Below are 24,754 nucleotides of genomic sequence, written 5' to 3' on the forward strand. Positions count from 1 at the left end.
AGCTAGCACAACAGTTTAGACTCCTAGACAATCTAGTGAGGTTTCTGACACCCAAGCAAATGATAATAAGCAGTGAACAAAAATGTCCAGGGGCATCTGGGTCATTTACTACTGAATAGTGGTCTAGGATGGGCAAAACTGGCAAAAGAGCCTACTGTATTCTGTTTCCCGAAGTCTGAAAGTGGTTGATCCTTAATCTGATTTAAATATTGATGGTTGTCTTTTACTCAACCATATTCACACCCAAATAGAATAAAAGTAAGGATATTTTACTATGTGCTTTATTTACAAAATACCTCAATATCTTATATCTCACTGAATCTACCCAGTATTCTATAAGAGCCATATTATATCCATCTTACATATTATCTTCTATTTTATAGGTAAGTTAAGTGAAGATTACTCAACTAAGCTAATCAGTAAGTGAAATGAGTTAAAAAATCAAATCTATTTTTCTTCACTTCAATTACATCAAGAAAGTATTTCTTGTAGGAGAGCCTAGAGCTCCTACAGTGATGACAACTAGCACCTCTGCTGTCACCGACAACACCAAGAATGAAATAATGAATTTTCAAAGGGAGAAAGGCTCAATTTACTATGAATGTTCCCTTAAGAATTTTTATGAATCTCCAACTTTAGAAGTTATTAATATATTTTTAAACAAAAAATTACTGCATTTCTGCTAGTGACCATTTTCCTTTTTAAATTTGTTTTTATATTATTTCTTAAAATTCAAGTATAATTAATAACAGTGCTATACTAGTCTCAGATATACAATATGACAGTTCAACAAGACTGTACATTTCTCAGTGTTCATCAAGGTAAGTATAGCCTGAATCTCCTTTACCCATTTCACCAACCCCCCACCAACCCCCACCTCCCCTCTGGCAACCACCAGTTTGTTCCCAGCTGTTACTTTCTGAAGCAGGCTCCAAGCCTAGCATGGAGTCCAACACGGGGCTTGAACTCACGACCCTGTGATCAAGACCTGAGCTGAGATCAAGAGTCCGACACTGGACGGACTGGGGACCCAGGTGCCCCTGTTCTCTGTACGGGAGTCTGTTTGTCTCTTTTTTCCTTTGTTCATTTGTTTCTTTAAGTTCTTAGTTTCTTAAATGAGCAAAATCATACAGCATTTGTCTTCCTCTGACTTATTTCACTTAGAATTATACCTGTAGGTTTTCCCATGTCGTTGCAGATAGCAAGATTTCATTCTTCTTTTGTGGCTGAGTAGTATTTCCTAGTGTGTATGTGTGTGTATGCATAATACACATATATACCACATCTTCATTCATTCACCTAACAATGGACACTTGGGTTGCTTCTGTATCTTGGCTATTATAAATAATGCTGCAGTACATATAGGGATGCATATCTTTTTGAATTATTGTCTTCATTTTCTTTGGGTAAATATACAGTACTAGAATTACTGGATCAAATGCTAATTCTATTTCTACTCTATTTCTAATTTTCTAAAATTATAAATTTCTAAAATTCTAATTCTATTCCTCTGTTGAGGAACCTCCATACTGTTTTCCACAGTGGTTGTACCAACTGACCAGGCATTTTTCTAAGCACTACACAGGGTTGGACGAAGTTGAAATAAACAAATAGAGAAAACTTTCTACTATGATTATTAATAATTTGGAAATATCTTACCGTAATGTAAAGCTGTTTGACCTTCATTATCCTGTAAAAGAAACAAATAACACAGTTTAGAAGTCTACATTATTACAGAAGTATGAAAGTACATAAGCTACAGCAAATATATCCGACATGCTGAAGCTCTGGTTTATCAGACACAGTTCTGTAAGCCTTCCGGTGACGTCTGACAAGCTTTCTACCGTGGAGAAGAGAAGGTTGCTGAATGGCAACCCGAGCATCACAGTGGCTACAGCAGTCCCAGGACAACCAGGCTGCAGATATGAAACCAGAGGGAACCTCTTGGCAGCCTGGTTACTCAATTAGTGGTAAAAAAACAAAACAAACAAAAACAAAAACCTGACACTGTATATCCTTTATCTTGGTTAGTATTATAATGTTTTTTCTAAATTTACCGCCAAATCTAAGAAGTCTGTGAATTTCTCATAAAAAGTTAGTGGTTCTGGGGAGCTGGGTGGCATAGTCAGTAAAGCAGCTGCCTTCAGCTCGGGTCATGATCTCAGGGTCCTGGGACTGAGTCTTGCATCGGGCTCCCCGCTTGGCGGGGAGTCTGCTTTTCCCTCGGGCTCTGCCCCTCCCACCACTCATGCTCTCTTACTCTCTCTCTCTCATAAATAAATACAATCTTAAAAAAAACTTAGTAGGTTTTTAATCCCCTTTCAAATAGTCACAAACTCCAGGCTTGTAATGTTATCAAATATCACCAGATCAACTATCATAAAGAAATGTGATTTCAAAGCACACAAAGTCCTAAAAGTTAAGAAAGTCAAAAGTTCCCACAGATAATTCCAATAGTTCAGTTCACTTTTTTATTCTTTTAAAACCAAGATATTCTAACTATATATACTAATTATAGCACAACATTAAGTACCTTTTAGCAATGCTGCCTCTTGAGAGCAGGTGATCATATTAATTAGCAACAAATAAATCAGGATTAAGTACAAGAAGTAGAATTTAGCAGTCAATTTGATATTCACTTAGTAATATGCATAGCCACTATTGTGCCCCTGGTAATTAAGAATAAATGCTTAATTATTGTGACTACCTGGGAAAGGGTGATATTATGGCCTATCATATTTTCTTTGAGATCTCTGTGTCATGGGTTTTGAGACCAGCAAATTCCTTCAGGGCAACTTACCACTTTCCTTTTAAAACTTTGGGTTTTTTAAAGTTTTATTTTAAGACTTACAATTTTGTTTCTTAGCTGTGTTTGTTTGGGCTCCTGGAGAATTATCTTGCCTTTTTTTTTTTTTTTTTTTTAAATAAGCTCTGCTATGAATTTAAAGGGATGCTTGTTATATTTTATTCTGCATTGCTGGGTGTTTTGTGGTGGGAGAATTTTCAGATTATTTAGTCTAGAATCTTACAGGAAAAGGAAATCCCTTAACCTTTAAGACATAGTTCAGCTTCTTCAGGAAACCTCCCCAACTCCTCAGGTGGGGTTAGGGGGCACTTTTCTACTACTGGGCAGAGCACACTATATGTACTTATCTGTCTCTTCCACTAAGACAGTAAACTTCTTGCAGGCAAGTACTATGTCTTTTACCAGTTTCTATCACAGTATCTTGCATATAGGGGGTGTATAAATGTTCATGAAATGAGAGAATGAATATACTACTTTAATATTTCCTCATTCATTTATTCTTTAATTTTTTGACCTACCTTTTTTCTTTTACCTGAATTAAAAAGTGAGTCCCCACATAATTCCTATAGTGTGATGTATAATACCAGATAAAGTAATACAATGAGGGACTAACCAATGATGAACAGGAGACTCAGCTGACAGTTAACTAAGTGCTAAATGACTACTATATCTAGTTTGATTTCTAGATTCTTTTTTGTCCATATGTGTACACAGCAAACTGGCCTCTCTTGAATTTTATTAGATTATTTCTCTCCTTACATGTATTCTGCACTAATCTTTTCTTACTTTATTTTGATCACATCTCCATTTTATTAATGATTATTTCTTTAAGGACTTAGTTTTCTTCTATCTCCAGACTCTGTACCCTATCAAATATAAGAAATATATTTAATTTCACCAAATGAGGTACTAATGAAAATATTAAATATTTTGATATGCTGGAATCTTTATTTTATCCCTTTAACATTAAGCCACTAATAACACTACTGTTTCCTATAAATAAAACTCTGTGGCCGAGTCTGCTTTTTTTCTTACTGCTAAAAGGAGTTTATTAAACTGAATTAAGAGTGATATTTCTAAGTCAAGATACACATATTTTACAGCTAACATATTTATAGCTAACTTCATATTCAATGGTGAAAAACAGAGTTTTTCCTCTAAGATCTGAAACAGGACAAAGATGTCCACTCTCACCATTTTATTCAACATAGTACTAGAAGTCCTAGCTGCGGCAATCCGACAAGAGAAAGAAATAAAAGGCATCCAAATTGGTAAGGAAGATGTAAAACTGTCACTATTTGCAGACAACACTACCTACAGAAAAACCTAAAGACTCTACCAAAACCTACTAAAAATGATAAGTGAATTCAGTAAAGTTGCAGGATATAAATTTAATATATGTAAATCTGTTGCATTTCTATACACTAATAATGAAGCAGCACAGAGAAATTAAGAAGGCAATCCCATTAATAATTATACCAAAAGGGGGCGCCTGGGTGGCTCAGTCGTTTAGCGTCTGCCTTTGGTTCAGGTCATCATCCCAGCATCCTGAGATGGAGCCCCACATCGGGCTCTCTGCCAGGCGGGAAGCCTGCTTCTCTCTCTCCCATCCCCCACCCCCCGCTTGTGTTACCTCTCTTGCTGCGTCTCTGTCAAATAAATAAATAAAGTCTTTAAAAAAGAATAATAATTGTACCAAAAGGATAAAATACATAGGAATAAACTTAATCAAGGAGGTGAAAGATCTGTACTCTGAAAACCATAAAACACTGATGAAAGAAATTGAAGATGACACAAACAAATGAGAAGATATTCCATGTTCATGGACTGGAAGAACCAATATTGTTAAAATGTCCATATGACCCAAAGCAATCTACAGATTCAATGTAATCCTTATCCTTAAGTAATAACAGCATTTTTTCTTACAAAGTGAGAACAAATAATCCCAAAATTAATATGGAATTACAAAAGAGCATGAACAGCCAAAGCAATCTTGAGAAAGAACAAGACTGAAGGTATCATAATCCCAGATTTCAAGATAAACTACAAAGCTGTAGAAACCAAAAGAGTATCGTACTGGCACAAAAACAGACACATAGAGCAGCAGAACAGAACAGAAAGCCCAGACATAAACTCACGCTTATATGGCCAATTGATCTATGACAAAGGAGGCAAATAGTCTTTGATAAATGGTGCTGGGAAAACTGGACAGCTACATGCAAACGAGTGAAACTGAAGAACTTTTTTATACCACACTCAAACAAAATGGGCTAAACAACTAAATGGGAGATCTGAAACCATACAACTCCTAGAGGAAAACACAAGCAGTAATTTCTCTGACATCAGCCTTAGCAATATTTCTCTACAGGCATGGGAGACAAAAGCAAAAATAAACTATTGGGACTACATAAAAATAAAAAGTTTCTACACAACAAAGGAAACCACCAATAAAGTGAAGTGGCACCCACTGAACAGGAGAAGATATCTGCAAATGATATATCCAATAAGGGATTAATACCCGAAAAAATAAAGTCATGGAATGAATAAGACAGGAATAAAAGATACAGTATAGGGAACAGAGTCAATGACCTTGCTATATCATTGCAGGGGGCAGACAGAAATGGTAGCTACACTTGTGGCGAGGGTAGAGAAGTCAAATCACTGTGTTGTATACCTGAAACGAACGTAACATGTGTGTCAACTATACTCAAAAACAAACAAACAAAATCCCCTGACATTTTGCTGGAAAACAAGAGTAGTTTTTTTTTTTTTTTTTAAAGAATTTATACAACTCAATCCCCTGAAACAATCCAATTAAAATGGACAAAGGACCTGTATGGCCAACAGACACATGAAAAAGATGCTCAAGATCACTGATCATCAGGAAAATGCTAATCAAAAATCACAATAAGGGGTGTCTGGGTGGCTCAGTCGGTTAAGTATCCAACTCTCGATTTCAGCTTAGGTCATGAGCCCAGGGTTGTGAGATCGAGGCCCACACCAGGTTCCACACTCAGCACAGAGTCTGCTTAAGGTTCTCTCCCCCTCCCTCTGCCCTGCTCTCAAAAATATAAAATAAAATAATAAGAATAAATTAAAAAAATTTTAAAACCCCATAATAAGATATCATCTTACATCTGTCAGAATGGCTAGAATAAAAAAGACAAGAAATAACAAGTGTTGACAAAGTTCTGGAGAAAAAGGAACCCTTATGCACTGCTGGTGAGAATGTAAATTGGTGTGGCCACTGTGGAAAACAGTATGGAGGTTCCTTAAAAAATTGAAAATAGAAATATCATATGATCCAGTAATAGCACTGCTAGGTATTTACCCAAAGAAAATAAAAACACTAATTTGAAAAGATATGTGCACCCCTGTATTTTTGCAACATTATTTACAGAAGCATAGGGAAGCAACTCATGTGTCCACTGACAGATGAATGGATAAAGAAGATATGACATATACATATGTACATACATGCATACATACATACTAGGGAGTATTATTCAGCCATAAAAAGAATGAGATCTTGCCATTTGGGACAACATGGATGGACCCAGAGGGTATTATGTTAAGTGAAAAAAATCACAGAAAGGCAAATGCAGTATGATTTCACTTATATGTGGAATCTAAAAAACAAAGCAAAACAAACAAACAAAAAACCAAACTCTTCTTAAATACAGAGAACTGGTGGTTGCCAGAAGGGAGTTAGGTGGGGAACATGTCAAATAGATAAGAAAGCTTAAGGGGTATAAACTTCCAGTTAAAAAACAAAACAAAACAAAAAAAACAAAACGTCAGGGAGATGAAAAGTACAGCATAGGGAATATAATAAAAAATAAAAGATGTGGGGTGCCTGGGTGGCTCAGTGGGTTAAAGCCTCTGACTTTGGCTCAGGTCATGGTCTCAGGGTCCTGGGATCGAGCCCCACATTGGGCTCTCTGCCCAGCAGGGGCCTATTTCCTCTTCTCTCTCTGTCTGCCTCTCTGCCTACTTGTGATCTGTCTGTCAAATAAGTAAATAAAATCTTTAAAAAAATAAAAAAATAAGATGTAAATTTATAGGCAGATTTCTATTTTTCTATTTTTGTGACCATAGTGATATTGATATTCTAATTCAATTCAGGCTTGATCTATCATCTCTACCAATAATAGTTCTAAAGATACAGCAGTAAGGCAGCACAAACCATTGGAATCATCAGAGCTACATAGAAGGGATGGATTTTCCCATGTGTCTAATGAGACATGCGGTTCTTATCCAGTAACTTGATATTTAAAATATAAATTTTATTTTAAAAATAGTATTTCAAGTGAATACATAGTAAGGGATGCACACAAGAAAATTAGTAGTGAAAAATCAGAAGTAGTGATAAAAATTACGAGTTAGTAATTTAATTTTGGGTAATTTTTAATATTTCTAAGCTGGAATGTACTACCTCTCTCTTTTTTTTTAAGATTTAAAAAATTTACTTATTTGACAGACAGAGATCACAAGTAGGCAGAGAGGTAGGCAGAGAGAGAGGAGGAAGCAGGCTCCCTGCTGAGCAGAGAGCCCGATGCAGGGCTCGATCCCAGGACCCTGGGATCATGACCTGAGCCAAAGGCAGAGGCTTTAACCTACTGAGCCACCCAGGCGCCCCTGTACTACCTCTTTTTATGAGATCTGTGACTCTATAAAAGAATATGATTAAAAGTAATTTGACAATTTAGAATATTGAAAATGTATTTGATGATTATTTTTCTAAGAATTTTTCTGGATACATGAATTAAGGCTTCATTTGAAGGTGATGGGTATCCTCCTGTCTTTCCTGGGAGAAAAAAAGTAGGTACAGTAATACTTCATTTAACCAGAATCTTTACAGAGTGAAAAACCTGTCAGGAGGTTTTTCAAACAATTGGAATATTACCCTTTGAACATACAACCTGTAGAAGAGAGAAAAAGATAAAACAAGATGAAACCAGAGAGGGAGACAAATCACAAGAGACTCTTAATCATAGGAAACAGAACGAGGATAGCTAGAGGGCTGGTAGGTGAGGGCATGGGGTAACTGGGTGACGGGCATTAAGGAGGGCACGTGATGTAATGAGCTGTGCGTGTTATACAAGACTGATGAATCACTGACCTCTAAAACTGAAACCAGTAACACATTATATATTAATGAACTGAATTAAAAATAAATAAGTAAAATAAAAACACCACCCCTATAAATCTTCTAGAGTACCTTACTTCTTATCACTCTGCGTGAAGAACACGGAAGATAACTGAACCTACTCTTGAGTTAGAGTTATCGTCATAAATGCATGATGGCCCTCAATGATGTCTGGCAGCAAGTAAACATCTGGGAATACGAGTAAACAAAAACATCCTTTTCCCCCATTTTTAAAGAAACTTTAGTTGATACGTAATCAGTTTCAGGTGTATAGAACAGTGTTTCTGTATTTACATACATTATGAGATGTTTATCACAAATGAAGTCCCGTCACCACATGATGCTATCGCAGGATTACTGACTACTCTATGCTGCTCTCTTCTTCCCAGTGACTGATTTATTTCAAACCAGAAGTGTGTCCCTCTTAATTCCCTCCATCTATTTCACTCATTCCCCGCAGCTGGCAACTGTCAGCTTGTTCTCTGTATCTATGCATCGGTTTCTGTTTTGTTTCTTCACTTGTTTTTTCAGATTCCACACATGAGTGATAGCACGTGACATTCATCTTTCTCTGACTTATTTCATGTAGTGTCACGTCCTCTCGGTCCATCCCTGTTGCTCATCTGGCAGGATTTCCTCCTTTCTTGTGGCTGAATAATATTCCACTGCACATATATACCACATCTTCTTTGTCTATTCGTGTATCAATGGACACCTGGGTTGTTTCCCTATCACGGCTATTGTAAATAATGCTGCAGTAAACATAGGGGTGCATATATCTTTCCAAGTTAGTGAAAAAACATCATTTATTATACATGATATTATATAAATGGTGCCTTCTTAGGACATGAAGCTATAGAAATCTATTTGGACTTTCATTAAATGACCCCAGACTACTTTTGCTTTTCACCTATTTTTACCTTAGTGTTTTTCTTTTTTTTAACAGCTTTTCCTTGTCACAGGATTATCAAATATCCTTTATTACTGACAATGTGCCTCAACTCCTACCATTTTCTGCTTCCGCCGAGGGCTGGTGATCAGATCAGTGAGTTCAAGTGGTGTCTAACATTCGGAAGCGGTCTCTGAGCACGGGACCGGTGATGGTATTACATGACCTGCTGTAGACTCTGTCACACATCTCTATATTCCATTTTATCTTGAGTGTCCAGCTACATTCTCTTGGTCAGTGATTTTCACTGTATGTGTATTTTTCATACTCTGAGGGGGTCTGTGTGCAGGGAATTTGCAGTGGAAGTAACTGAGGCCAACGGAAAAGCTCTGGCTGAGAAGGGGACCAACCTGGAGCCCCTGAACACTTGGCACCAGCTGCCAGTGCCGTCACCAGAAGGGACCTCACAGGCGGACCCTGAAAGCCACTTCTAGAGACCTGAGGATGCTGGGTTCAGGAGCCTCGGGAGAAGGCAGGTGTCACTGTCTGACTTGCTCTCTTCCTGCCTCTGGACACTCATCTAATCCTGCACACAATGGCGGAATGTGACGAGAACATGACGGAAAGGACAAGCAAAGGCAGAGCGTACTGATTACTCATCCCCTGTGAGGCAAATGCACGGATTCACAACTACACAAATGTTCTTGAGAACAGGTGTGTTTTTGGAACTGAAGCGGAGAGGAGTGCTCTGACTTCCTCTGCTAGGGAAGCTGCTAGAGAGACGGACGGGAGGCAGAGGCAGAGTGCGAGGAGCGGCTGAGGGGAGGGGAAGGACGACGTATCTGCCGCACCACAAGGTGGTCCTCCTAGGTTCACCTAATGCTCAGACGCCTACACCGGAGCACACCTGGCATCAGTGTATTCAGGATTTCAGAGAGACCATTCAGAACTTGCTAGCAGGGCAGCGTCTGATGGCGGCTTCACATAATTCACGTGACAGCTCGCCTAGCCATCTAGGAGTTACCTCTTTTCTAAGGAGATACAGCTCACGTGGGAGGAGAAGAAATCCATAAAAGTGGGTGCGGAATCTACCCGGACTTAGAAGCCGGGCTGTCTTATAGGAGCCACGGTCTTGGAAACAATAGCATCCAGGGTTGCACAGCGGCTATGCGGATTCTAAGAAACTCAGGACAGTCCAAAGTACAGTGCCTCCACCAAATACTCATCTCTCCTTTGCAGGTCCTCCCAGCCCAGATGCAATTTATAATCAGATGGTCATTTTTTGTTTGTTTGTTTTTGTTTTGTTTTTTTTCAAAAAGATTTTATTTATCTGACAGAGATCACAAGTAGGCAGAGAGACAGAGACGGGATGGGGGGGGGAAGCAGGTTCCCTGCTGAGCAGAGAGCCCGATGTGGGGCTCAATCCCAGGACCCCAAGATCATGACCTGAGCCGAAGGCAGAGGCTTAACCCACTGAGCCACCCAGGCAGAGCAGCAGAGAAGCAGACAGATCAGTTCCCTCTCTGCTGAGCAGGGAGCCCGATGAGGGACTTGATCCCAGGACCCTGGGATCATGACCTGAGCTGAAGGCAGCCACTTAATGGACTGAACCACCCAGGCACCCCCAGAGGGTCATTTTTATATGTGTGTTGCCTAGTAATATAACTGACATCTTTAATGTCATCAGGTTACTAAGGGAACTTAAACATTTTTACTTGACGCCAGCTTTTCATCCAGCAGGGGAAACTGTAGTAAGTATCACCTATCACCATATGGTACTACACACGTAGTCAGAATGCCCATCAAGAAGTTTAATATGAAATACTTTTTGGATCTCAAAGGACTTGGCCAACTCAAACTATGTCACTTTGACCATGAAAACTTCTTTCAGGGCACGTGTTCTCCCTTCCTATTTTTATTTTCTTTTTGCCTAAATTCTCTGAATACCTAGGTGAATTGGGCTACAATTTTTACTATAGCTGGTCGTTTAATCAGGAGAATCTGATAGGATAATACTAAATAAAGCCAAAACAATACTAGTAATCCTAAAGCACATCTAGAAGAATAAACGCATGAGCATACTTAAGAAAACGAGGGCCTAGCAATGCCATCTCTGGAAATTTACCCCCGAGAAACACGGTCCTATTAGCAAGTGTTCATGGTAATAAATGGCATGTTGTTCGCGTCTACTGTTTATCTAGCTTCTCAAGCCAGAAATGTGAGGTCCATCCTTGCCTTCTCTTTTCCTCATCTTTATACACCTATTCAATCAGCAACTCCTTCTTCCACTTCCAAAACACCCGTCTTCATTTCTCTCCATCCTCATGGCCTACCCACCTCCCATCACACGTTAAAATCCCAACTCTCAGTCCCCCGGACTGGGACCTTATTCAGAAAAAGGCTGCAGTTATGCATCTATACACCAAGGAAACCCAGGGATTGCAGGGAGGACTCTCCCTAGATCTCAGAGGAATGACCGCCCTACTAACAATTAGTTCCTATTTTTCTACACCACTCAGTTTGCAGCACTTCCCTACGGCAATTCTAGCAATTCTAGCTCCACCTCAGTCCAATCCTCCGTCCTTCTCACCTGGGCTAATGCGCTGCCTTCATACTTGCGCCCCGGCCCCTCCCACTGCTGACCTACCGCGGTCTATTCCTCACACAGCAGACAGTGTGGCCTTTTCAAAAGTTAAATTAGCACATCGCCACCTTGGTTTAATATCCTTCGGTGGCTTTCCATTGCTCTTTTAGAATAAAGTGCAAAACTCTTACCATGTCCTAGGATAACCGTTCTTAAACTTTCTGGTCTTCAAAATTACTGAGGACTCCAAGGGTTTTTGATTATATGGTTTAAATCTGTCAATATTTGCCATATTAGAAATTAAAGTTGAGAAATTTAAAAATCATTACCTGTTACCTAGAAGTAACTTAATTTAAAAATTTTGTTTGTTTTTAATTTTTAGACAGAGAGAATACAAGCAGGTAGGGGGAGGAATAGAGGGAGAGAGAGAATCTCAAGACCCTGAGATCACGACCTGAGCGGAAATCAAGAGTTAGATGCTTAACTGACTGAGCCACTCGGGTGCCCCAGAAGTAACTTAATTTTTTAAATGCAAATATATTTTCCAAAGGAGAAGAAAACACCGTGAGAAGACTGACATTGTTTTACATTTTTGCAAATCTCCTTAACGCCTGGCTAAGCAGAAAATAACCAGATATTTGTGTCTCATTCAGCATTCAATCTGTTGTGATGCTGTGTCCCGAGGCCTCTGGAAAATGTCACTGCATACACAGGAGTGAATGAGTGTAAAAAGGGGCAATTAGTGTCTTACTGTTGTTACGAAAATAGTTTTAAAAAGATCAGGACTCCTAGGGGTTCCCATTTCCTACTTTGGGAACCATGGGGCCTAGGAAACCCTGCATAATTTACCCCTGCCTAACTTTCTAACCTGATCTCATACACGCTGTTCCTCCTGCTCTCCACGTGGCTGGATCCTTCCGCATCCTTCAAGTCCTAGCCTCGCTTTCATCAGGTAGAGGAAGTTTTCCTTCACTACTTGCTTCAAAGAGGTCACCTCCTATTGTTATTCTTCAGTTCAATTCTCTGCTTGTTTCTTTCATAGCACTTATTACAATTTATAGTTTAAAAACACATTTATCTGTCATCTTTATTTGATTATGGGCTCCATAAGGATAGCACTCTTGTCTGACCTTTTGACTGTTATATCCCTAGGACAGTATCTGGGACACAGTAAGCATGCAAACATTTTACCGAGTGAATGAATAAATGAATCATGGATTTGTACAAATATTTATCTGCCAAGGATGTTGCTGCTTACATTCACTTATTAACAAATATTTACTGAGTACCTATTATGTGCCAGGCATTGTTCTAAGTACGAGGAATAGAAACAGACAAAAATCTCCACCTTAGTTTTGGAGGAGGGGGATACAGAAGATAAACTAAGGAAGTAAAACACGTAATATGTTGGATTATAATACACAATACAGAGAAAAATACAGCAGGAAGGGATAGAGGATGCTGAAGGTACGGTAGAGTAGGTTTCAGCTTAAAATAAAGTAGTCTACACAACCTTACTGGAAAAATTATGGGGGTGGGGGTGGTGAAAAACCTGAAAATGGTGAGGGAACAAGCTGTATGAGTATCGGGGAGAGCAACAGAGGGAGCAAGACGAGCAAATACAGGTCTCCGAAAAGGTCATATGCTGGCATGTTTCAGGAACTAAAATGGGCCAGTATGGATCAGTCATAGGAAATGAGGTGTGAGAAGTAACAGAGGGCCAGATGGCATAGGGCCTTGTAGGCCATTACAAGGATTCTGGCTTTATTTTTGAATTCCATGAGAGGTCACTGGAGGGTATTAAGCAGAGGAGTAACTTGACTTCACTTAGTGGCTACGAGAATCACCCCGGATGCTGGGTGAAGACGAGACTGAAGGGAAATGGGCAGACCAGACAGCAAGCGTATTTTAGCCATCTGGGTAAGAAATGATGGGGACTTGGGCCAAAGTGCAAGCAGAAGGCAAGGTGAGAAGTAGTCAGATTCGGGTCATATTATGATGCTAGAAGGGATAGAATTTGCTGACAGATTGTGTGTTAACCAAGAAAAGAGAGAAGTTAAGGATTCCATCAAGAATTTGGCCTGAGCAACAAGGATATAACTGCCAATGTAACTGCCATTAAGAAAGACAGGAAAGACTTGGGGTAAAGGAGGTTTCATGGGTAAGATCAGGAGTCTGGTTTGGGACAGATTAAGTGTGGGATGTCTATCAGACATCTAAGACAGATGTCATGTAGGCAGTTAGAGAGGTGGTCTGAAGGAAAGAGGTATGGGCTGGAAATACAAATTTGAGACTCGTGAGGATATACTTAGAGCCCAGAGACTAGATGAGATCACCAAAGAACTGGGTATAGAGAAAAAAAGAGAACCGAAGTTTGAGCTCTAGAGACTCCCAAAACAAGAGGACAGGAAAAAGGGAAACTAAAGGAACCGAAAAGGAACTACTGAGAGGAATAAGCCAAAGGAACTGAGGAGGCCAGTAAGGTAGTTAGAAAATCAGATGAGTGTAATGTCCTGAAACCTAAGAGAATATAAAGTATTTCGAGAAGGAGTAATCAATTGTGCCAAACACTGCTGATAGTCATGTATGGTAAGAACTTAAAAGTGATCATTGGATTTAACCAATGTTAGTTAGTGGTTTTACTGTTAGGAACTGGAAGAAGGGTGGAAGTGAACACCTACGTCAGCTGGGTCCAAGAGATAATGAGAAAGGAGAAGTTGGAGCATAAACAACTCTTTCATGGAATTTTGCCTTAAAGAATGAAATGGGGTGGCAGTTGGACAGTTAAATGGACACAGACAGAAGCACACCTGTATGCTCATGGAACTTACGGAACTTAGGGAAGAGGGAAGACTGATAACGCAAACAAGGATTATGTGGAGTTAGATGCTTGAGGAGGAGTGGATGGGACTGGACGTGAGAGAGGGGCTGGCTAGGGCGCCTGCGGGGCTCAGTCGTTAAGCTTCTGCCTGCAGCTCAGGTCATGATCTCAGAGTCCTGGGATCGAGCCCCGCACCGGCTCCCTGCTCAGCGGGGCGTTGGCTTCTCCCTCTCCCACTCCCCCTGCTTGTGTTCCCTCTCGTGTTGTCTCTCTCTCTCTGTGTCAAATAAATAAATAAAATATTTAAAAAAAAAAAAAAAAAGAGAGAGGGGCTGGATTTTGGAGCACAGATAGTTCATACACACTCAGAGAAGGGATGGAGGCCTATTCAGTTCATACATGCTCACAGGGAGGAATAGGAGATCTACATAAGCACAGAGGCAGGGAGGTAGGTAGACAGGACAGTGAGAACTTGCGGAAGTTTTTTTAAAGTGACTCGTGTTTCCTCAGTTAAATGGGAAGAAACGTCATCAGCAGAAATGAGGATGAGGAAGGAGGTGTTTGGATTTTCAGGAGAGAAGAGTTACCGGGAGTTATCTAGTGGAGTAGAAGAGTTAATGAAGTAAGGAAACGTACTGTGAATGCTGGGCAGCACTTGACATTGATGGTCCTAACTGAGGAGAGTGCAGCTGTGTATTTTTCTCCTGACATGTTTAGCTGCACAGGTACAGACAAGGAAGAATGAGAATTAAACACCTACTTTTGGAAAGCCTCTATGTGAGGGCCACAATGATACATAAGCCAGTTCTAGTCTGAGCTCATGGAGTTTGCATTCTTGCTAATACACTGCAAGAGAGAACGACCCGAGCATCCTACCAGTGGTCTGGATACAGTCTGATACACCTGCATGACGGGATACTAAGCACCCATCTATGGATAAGAAAAGATATTCATGATAAATAAAGTAGGTTAAAAACTATGGTCAGGATGACCCCACTTTTATTTTTGAAATGTGTTATGTACCTATAGAAAAAAAAGACAAGGAAAGCATCAAAAGTGATAAAGGATTATCTCAAGGTTGAAACTAAAGATGATGAAAATCTTTTTCTTTATACTTACTTGCATCTTTATGAAATGTCTTACATCTATTGTTATTAATTTTAAAACAAGAAAATGGGGGCCCCTGGGTGGCTCAGTGGGTTAAGCCGCTGCCTTCGGCTCAGGTCATGATCTCAGGGTCCTGGGATCGAGTCCCGCGTTGGGCTCTCTGCTCAGCAGGGAGCCTGCTTCCTTCTCTCTCTCTCTCTGCCTGCCTCTCAGTGTACTTGTAATTTCTCTCTGTCAAATAAATAAATAAAATCTTAAAAAAAAAAAAATCTTAAAAAAAAAATAAAACAAGAAAATGTTACTATTCATTTGTATTTTCTCTGAACCTGAATGCCATCTATATGTTTACAAACATTTTTCAGCGATAACTACTTAGCTCTTTCCAATAAAAACCCTTTCCAAAGCTCTTTCCGGGGCGCCTCGGTGGCTGAATCAGTTAAGCGTCTGCTTTTGGCTGGGGTCATGATCTCAGGGTCCTGGGACTGAGCCCTGTGTCGGGCTCTCTGCTCGCTGGAACCTGTTTCCCCCTCTGCCCCTTACCCTGCTCATATTCTCGGTCTCTTGCTCTCTGTCTCTCTCAAATAAATAAAGTCTTTATCAAACAAATTAAACCCATGGCTACTTATAAAATGGCTCTTCACAGTTAAGAGCATGATAGGGTTATCTATCCATCTATTTCTGGTTTGCTGTGTTCCTCAGATCACCATGTCTAATTCAGGGCTTTCGAGTTCACATGGTGTGGGCTGAAGTGTTCCGTGTTTAATGTAAAATGTTGAGATTTTTTGATCTTTCGACTTAGAGCATGTCCACCCAGAAATCAATTAGAACAGGGACATGAACATAAGAACCATGACTCCAATACAGAACTGACTGGCAAGTTGGGAACAGAAAGACAGGAGGACAACCAGCTTATCTTCTAATTCTATTATCTTTCCTGTCTTCCAAGAGTACTAGAAAAAGGAATAGGCTTTAAAAAGAAATCAAGAATTTTCCTCAATTCTGGGTTGTTTGTATGTCTAAGTACCTCGATATGTCTAAAGAATAGGTTTCTGGCTGAAACAAAGACGATTATTTTAAATTACATGCTAATCAAATCAGTCTTTAGGGACCCAAATGCAAATTCTTCTTTTATTCACCTTTTGTATGCCTAGTACATTAAAAGCACTTAGGAAAGGTTCAATCAATGAACTTGATGGTAATGAATGACTAATATAAAGCCTATTCAGTTTTTAATCATAGTTAATAATCACTTTAAATCAACTACTATATTATAATACTCTTACTATTATGATTATGATGCTTTAATAAAACATATTACCTTATATTTACAAAATCTTTACCTCTACTATTCCTCTTTGTGTGTTTAAGTGGTATTTGTATTGAAGCAAGAATATGATTCCAAACATTTTTTTCTTGGTAACTTCAAAATAAGATATAGGAAACCAAACCTTAGTCTTTATAAACATTCTGTTTTAAAATATATTACAAAGAATAAATGGAATTGAATGTCAAGAATGAGTAAGTGAAAGCTTTTACTCATCTGGTTTACAACTTATATCAGCTAATTTTTTAAAATTTAAGTTGATTAAATTTTTTGGTTGTTTCATTTCAAATGGCCACACCAGAAAAGGGTTGTTTGTCATGGTTATTTATGCCTTTCCTTTCTGTTTTAGCTTAAAAGAAATGTTCAAATTTAATAAATATGGAGCTGTTATAAACAGTAGCAAAAACAATTCCAATAAATTAAAATTGGTTATACATTTGAAATCTTTGTAATAGATTATACATTAGAGTAAAATAAAAATACTCAGCTGAATTAAAATAAACAAAATCACATAGTAAAGTTGGAGTATAGGAAAATTCAGCCATGCTTTTTTTTGTAAAATCCAGGCTACAAAAGCACAGAAATGTGCAACTCCTCCACTATACCCCCATGTCCTTTCTGTTTCCAAATCAATAATAAAAATTCATAAGGAATAAAAATGAATGACAAAATAATACAAGAAATCTAAAGACCCAGACTCTCAAATAAGAAAAGGAAAAATATGTCCACATTCCCATTTACTGATTCTCTACCATTACCTTTAAAGCTCCCCTCCATCTGGTCTGTTTCTGTTCTGACTCTTGAAGGGACTTGGAACTATCACCCACCCCCTTGAGACTGGACTCCAAGGCAGCTACTCTCCTTTAGAACTTTCGCTAGAACCCCGAGGCTTCCCAACCCTTAACTAAAACTGTCTCTCTCATCCCTCCTTTATCTTGTATTTTTTGTGAATACGTGTGCCCCTGCTCTTTTGAAGGTAAGGACCCTGACCTACTTTAACTTCTGAGACCCCCATTACCAGCATCCTTCATATCTAGCAGAAAACTCTGCATAAAGTTAAAGTTAAATAAGACTAAAGAAAAATAACGACTTGTAAGAAAACCAAATATAGTTCTAGGTCACTGATCCGAGGGCTTGCTCTCTAGCACTCGCAAGTCCCTGAAATAGGGCCCACAGGACAGAGGAAAAATGCTGAGAAGGACCACATTAAACACACTGTGACCAGCTGGCTCCCTGGATAGAAGGATTCTTCTACCTAGTTTGAGAAAGCAATGAAAGGTTAATTTGCCTACAATTATGAGATGCAACACGAAAAGTAAGAGATCTGGACAGTGTAAAGGGAAGGAGAACAAGGAGAAGAGAAATGATAAGAGCCAGCAGAGCCTGCCAGTAATTAGGAGAAAGAATGGGGGCAGCAGCAGTGGCAGCCAGCAGAAACGAGAAGCTGTGACGGGGTGGCAAGTTGCAGACATTTTAGACCACAGAGAACCGCCAGCCATAAAGTGGGCTGGGCTGTGTGCCAACCAGTAGATTTTAGCAATCTCAAGAGAGAAAAAGAAGCTTTTTAGCCCTATGCTTCACACTATCTATAAATACCCATGGTATAGCACAACAATTTAAGAGGACGCTGTAAGGTATAGAATATGTCCGAAAAAAGATTTTCTAGAAAACCAGCTAAAAAAATAAAAAGCAGAAGGTAACTTTTCGGCTTTTTGAAACCAATACTAATCTAAAGTGTTTAACTTTCTAAAGGGTACTAGACAGTTATGGGTTTATTAGAGTAAAGAAAGAAAAAGGAACGAACACTGGCTGAATACCTATCAGACGCTGAAAGCTTGACAAACATTTCTTTCAGTCCCTCACAACAGCCCTATCACATAAACATTATTATTCCCATTTCCACGCTCAGTAAAATAAGGCTCAGAGAGATTATACAGAACTTGCCCAAGGTCCCCAGGCTCGTCTGACATAAAAATCCATGTTTTCTCAAATATACTGTTAAGGAGAAAGGGGAATCAACAAAAATAAATACAAGTAAGAAGACTAGTGGTTACATTTTTTTCCTTTTGCAGGTTAAAGACAATAGGTAACCGAGGTTATAGCCTCACACACAGCACGCTTGTGTAATTCTTCTCAGCCAGACCGTTTATCACATTCAGAGAGTGAAAAGTCTTACACTCAGGACTATACACTCAACTTGACTTCTCCTCAGCTGGTTGTTGTTCTTGTTGAAGTATTCATATTTTGGGAAGCTGTAGCTTATTTTAGCTTATTTTAAAAAATTAGCTTTCTAAGCTGATCTAGCATACATAAGGTACATAAGATATCAGACCCAAGCTGATTTTTCTTTTCTTTTTCTTTCTTTTTTTTTTTTTTTTTTTAAAGATTTTATCCATTTATTTGACAGAGAGAGAAGGAGAGATCAGAAGTCGGTACAGAGGCAGACCGGGGCAGCGGGGGGTGCGGGGGGAGGCTGGGAGGTGAGGCGGAGCAGGCTCCCTGCTGAGCAGAGAGCCCGATGTGAGGCTCGTCCCAGGACCCTGAGACCATGATCTGAGCCGAAGGCAGAGGCTCAACCCACTGAGCCACCCAGGCGCCCCCCAAGCTGATTTTTCTGAAAGGTGTTTTGGTTACTGTGTTATTGTTTCTTTAATACTATACAGTTAAAAGCTCAATATACCTCAATCCACTCTATTCTAAATCCCTTGTATGGTAAATAATCAGACAACAACAGAGAAATCCCAGAAATGACTATTTCTGGTTACTCGGTACTTTCACAATGAAAATTTTCATAGTCAGTTACATCCACAAAACAGTTCCCCATCCACAGAAGGTGCTATGAAATAGCACTTTATTTGTTGCTGGTGAGAAAATAAATAAGTACAACACTCAGAAAATGTTCATGGCCTCTGGTTTAGTATTTCTAGAATTTATCTTAAAAAATACTTCAAATATTTTAAAAGCTTTGTGAAAAAAAAAGTTTATTCTAGTATTACCTAGAATAGCAAGAAACTGTGAACAACTTAGTAATTTAATGCTCCCCAATATAGAAAAAGTTAATAATACAGTGTTGAGCAAATTATGCAGCAATTAAAAATGGTCATAAAGTATATAACTTAGAAAATCACGATATTAGTATAAAATGGAAGAATCAAGAATGTTTTTTACAGAAGCTCTCCACTATGTGAAACAAGAAAATACGGTATTTTTGAAAACATATTTTTAAAAATCTACATTATAAACAGTAAATATACATCTATGCAGTTATTTTGTTTTATTTTTCTATATATTCTACGAGCAGATACTACCATTACAATGGAAAAATAAAACACCTTGAATTTTTCCAAGTTACATTATTTCACAATACACTAGTCCGGCCTGTAGCAGCTCCCTGAAAACTAGCAGTACTTGCTGGAAATTTAGAATTCTGAAGCTAAAGTTTTAGAAACCCATTCGAGGTTAAGATATTCTAAGTATACTGGGTGAGAGAAACAGGTTTCAAATGTTGACAGGCCAGATGAGTTGAATCTGACAAGAAGAAATCTGACAGAGATAAATACAAGATTCTGTACTAAGGGCCAAATAGTCATGAACCACAGTTTGGAGGAAGTATCTCAGGAGAAGCATATACTGAAGATTTGGGTCTTCAGCAGGAACAGGTCAGTCAGTTTGATGTAGCTACTCAAAAACAAATACTATTTAAAATTTATTGGCTGGACAATGTTAAAATGAGGAAAGCGACAGTGCCTGTGGCAGGTGGAATTTTAGGATGACCCCCGATGACACATGCCCTTGTATCATCCTTTCCCCTTGGGCATGCGCAGGAACTGCGGATCAGGAACTTCCATTAGGGAGGGCAGAGATGACCTGGAAAGAGCTGGCCTTAAAGCAAACAGCCAAGCTGACCAGGCTGTAAACTGCCCATGGAGAGGGACGGCCTCTAGCTAAGGGAGGGGGCCTCAGTCCTACAACCACAAGTAACTGAATTCTGGCCATAACATGAATGAATCTGGAAGACAACACCAAGTTCTAGATGAAAACACATCATGGCTAGCACGCTGAATGAGAGTGTGGCCTTCTGGGAACCGGAGGAGAAGACCCAAATGAGCCATGCCCCAGCTCCTGACCTGTGGAGACCGAGAAATAATAAACAGGTAGTGGTTTAGGCTGCTGAATTTGTGGCAATATGTTATGCAGCAAAAAATTAATAAATAAAAGTAAAATATAATAAAAAAATAAAATACAGTGCTATTCTGTTTGATCGGATGATTCCTGCAGTGTTAGTAGTATTGATTTTGGGTGAAAAACGTTATGAAAGGCATATATAAAAAGTTTGAGAAAGGTTTCAGGGAGATAGTACAGTAATTTTAAATTATGTTATGTTAGGCACGAAAGAGAAAATATCTGAAAACAGAGGAATTATGTTTGCTTCTACATGGCTATACTGCAGAACTTGGAAGAATATGAGAAAATTCCAGGGAATCAGATACTTAATTTTCTGATAGAAAAATGCTTCCAAACATAAAACACTGCTTTTTAAAAAAGATTTTAAAAATGTATTTATTTCAGAGAAAGAGAGACAGCATGAGTACAAGCGGGGGGCGGGGGGGAGTGGGGAAGGACAGAGGGAGAAGCAGACTCCTTGCTGAACAGCGAGTTAATGTGGGGCTTGATCCCAGGACCCTGAGATCATGACCTGAGCCAAACGTAGGTCAGTGGCTCAACTGACTGAGCCACTCAGGTGAACCAGAACAAAAGCTTTTTCAGTCCTTGAGTTCCTCATCCCAGGAAGTTTCAAGCTTAGAAAGCTGACAGGGAGACCTCACAGAGAGAACCTAGGTATTTCTAGATGGTCTGATTAGTAACCTAAAGACTGCCTCTTTCTTAGACGTTTGCATCTTGAATATTGTATGTGAATAAAGAAGTACTTTCTGATAGAGCATGAAAACTTTGCTGCCTGGTGTATTACAGGTAGAAGGTAAACATTTGTTGAATGAATAAATGCATAAAAACAAAAAACTGGGATGGCCTGGGTGGCTCAGTTGGTTGGGCGGCTGCCTTCCGCTCAGGTCATGATCCAGCGTCCTGGGATCGAGTCCCACATCGGTCTCCTTGCTCAGTGGGGAGCCTGCTTCTCCCTCTGCCTCTGCCTGCCACTCTGTCTGCCTATGCTTGTGCTCTCTCTCTCCCTCTCTCTCTGACAAATAAAATCTTAAAAAAAAAAAAAAACTAACAAAGGAAAGGGATGGAGATATGAATATGGTAAGACTTAAGTTACCTCTCAATTTGAGTGTGGGGGGTGAGGTATATTAAAAATAAGCCCTTGATGAGAGTGAGGGCGCAATTATCTCTGGGAGAAATAATGGTGTCTTTCTCTAGCAAAAAGGCCCCCCACAAAGAGAAACTGATAGAGCTCTGTGAGCTGACGATCCAGTTTGGGTCCTGGCGGCGCCCTCCCGTGCCTGGTCCATGAGGCTAACTGAAGCATTTCCTGCCGGGCTTCACGTTGAGCTGGGAGGCAGGCTAAGGCAGGAAGTGTAGGGTCAGGACTGAGGAGTGGGAGCTGTTAAGCATGAGTGATCTAGAGAAATTTCAGAATCTGAAGTCTTTTTTTTTTTTTTTTTAAAGATTTTATTTATTTATTTGACAGAGATCACAAGTAGGCAGAGAGGCAGGCAGAGAGAGAGGAAGGGAAGCATGATCCCCACTGAGCAGAGCGCCCAACGCGGGGCTCGATCCCAGGACCCTGAGATTATGACCTGAGCCGAAGGCAGTGGCTTTAACCCACTGAGCCACCCAGGCGCCCCCAGAATCTGAAGTCTTAAAGGAAGCATGATCCAAGAAGGTTGTGTGCCAGTAAGTCACTACGGAGCACAAACGGGGGGTGCCGGGCCGAGAGGTTCCATGAGCTCAGACCAAGACTGGCAGGTTTCAGCACGTGTCACCGAAGCCCGTGGATAACCCACGTGCAGCAGAACGAAGACAGGAACTGTGACAAGTTCTTACCCTTTTGTTAATGAAAAACTTCATTCCAAAAGCTATTAATTTCTAGACAGCATATATATATTGGATATGCAAATACTGCTGATTTCTTGTCGGCTCTGTAGTCCATAGCCTTGGAAACATTTACTTTTCTACATTTATCCCACTGCTTTTACTAAAAACTTATGACAGACTGACTGGACAATATATCAACAAATAAAATCCAAATAGGCTTTTTGCTCTCATAATTTTTCTTTTCCCTTTTTTTTTTTTTTTTAAAGATTTTATTTATTTATTTGACAGAGAGATCACAAGTAGGCAGAGAGGCAGGCAGAGAGAGAGAGAGGAGGAAGCAGGCTCCCCGATGAGCAGAGAGCCCGATGCGGGACTCGATCCCAGGACCCTGAGATCATGACCTGAGCCGAAGGCAGCGGCTTAACCCACTGAGCCACCCAGGCGCCCCTCTTTTCCCTTTTTTAATACTCAAGTTAATAGAACAAATTATACTGGGGATCAAAAATATACTTGAAAATTACCTTTATTCACTAAGGTGGCTGTTCACTTAGTATCATTTATAGGTTAAGAGGCACAATGTTTCTTGAGTTATTTACTTTAGACATTGCTAGAGCAATGTCACTCCCACTTAACAAATTATTTTATACTTTTTATCTTATTTTAGCTAGTTCATTCCTCATGTGAAGTCAGCTTTAAAAATGTGTTTAATTCTTCAGTTAATGATGAGGCTTTTTGGGGTTCATACCCTCTCATTTATTAGTGGGTCTCTCATTTCCTTTTCCCCTGAAATAAAACCATGTTGTATTCTTTTTAGCTCCTCTTTTTATCCCTTGCAAAGTTTTATTAATACTTCAAACTGTCGGGGCGCCTGGATGGCTCAGTTGGTTAAGCACCCAACTCTTGCTTTTGGCTCAGGTCTTGATCTCAGGGTCATGAGATCCAGCCCTGCCTCCAGCACCACGCTCAGTGTGGAGTCTGCTTAAGACTCTCTCTCTCAGGCGCCTGGGTGGCTCAGTGGGTTAAGCCGCTGCCTTTGGCTCAGGTCATGATCTCAGGGTCCTGGGATCGAGTCCCGCATCGAGCTCTCTGCTCAGCAGGGAGCCTGCTTCCCTCTTTCTCTCTGCCTGCCTCTCCGTCTACTTGTGATTTCTCTCTGTCAAATAAATAAATAAAATATTAAAAAAAAAAAGACTCTCTCTCTCCCTATCCCTCTGCTCCTCCCCCTCCTCTCTAATAAATATATAAATCTTAGGAAAAAAACCCCTTCAGTCTTCAGCTCTGCCTCTGAATGTCACTGGTAAGCTGATTTTTACTTTTTCAGTCAGCTCCTTAAGCTATCATAAAATTATATAAAATATTGTTCTATTTGCATTCTCCATATTCCCATTCCCTCTCCCCAGCAACTGAATAATTTTGATATGATCAGGCTATATGATAGTAACAGTGCAACTCAAGATGTTTTAACCCTCTTAGGTGACACCCAGTTTTAATGTTTCCTCCCAGCACTCCTTAACCCAATCTGTTAAGGGACCCTAGTTCAAGATTTCCTTTTGATATATGGGAAATTTATTAATATTTTCTGCTGTTGTTACCCAAACACAAATCAATTCATATCTGAATTAATACACTGTTATCTTTACTGGTGGTTCTCCCAAATGCCTTTCTCCCTAGTAACAATATACTCTCACTAGATTAATCATTCTAAAAAATATGTATTGTCACTCATTTTATTTTTTATTTTTTAAAGATTTTATTTATTAACTTGACAGAGAGAGAGAAATAGACTAAGGAACACAAGGAAGGGGAGTGGGAGAGGGAGAAGCAGGCTTCCCACTGAGCAGTGAGCCCAATGCGGGGCTCGATTCCAAGACCTCGGGTTCATGACCTGAGCCAAAGGCAGACGCTTAACTACTGAGCTACCCAGGTACCCCTTGTCACTCCTTTTATTTATTTATTTTTAAAGATTTTATTTATTTATTTGACAGACAGAGATCACGAGTAGGCAGAGAGGCAGGCAGAGAGAGAGGGGAAGGGAAGCAGGCTCCCCGCTGAGCAGAGAGCCCGATGCAGGGCTCGA

The 24,754-nt window shown here is 39.7% G+C and overlaps 1 protein-coding gene across 2 annotated transcripts in view; it reads right to left on the reverse strand.

Annotated features, from left to right (window-relative positions):
- The window catches only part of ACBD6 (acyl-CoA binding domain containing 6), a 214,496-nt gene that overhangs the window by 21,752 nt on the left and 167,990 nt on the right, over positions 1 to 24,754 (reverse strand). For both annotated transcript variants that reach the window (XM_059146833.1, XM_059146832.1), the window contains one exon: positions 1,660 to 1,690. In XM_059146833.1, the coding sequence (XP_059002816.1) occupies positions 1,660 to 1,690 (31 nt within the window). The remainder of the gene's footprint in view (positions 1 to 1,659; positions 1,691 to 24,754) is intronic.

This window comes from Mustela lutreola, chromosome 14 (genome assembly GCF_030435805.1).
Source record: "Mustela lutreola isolate mMusLut2 chromosome 14, mMusLut2.pri, whole genome shotgun sequence".
Lineage (NCBI taxonomy): Eukaryota > Metazoa > Chordata > Mammalia > Carnivora > Mustelidae > Mustela > Mustela lutreola.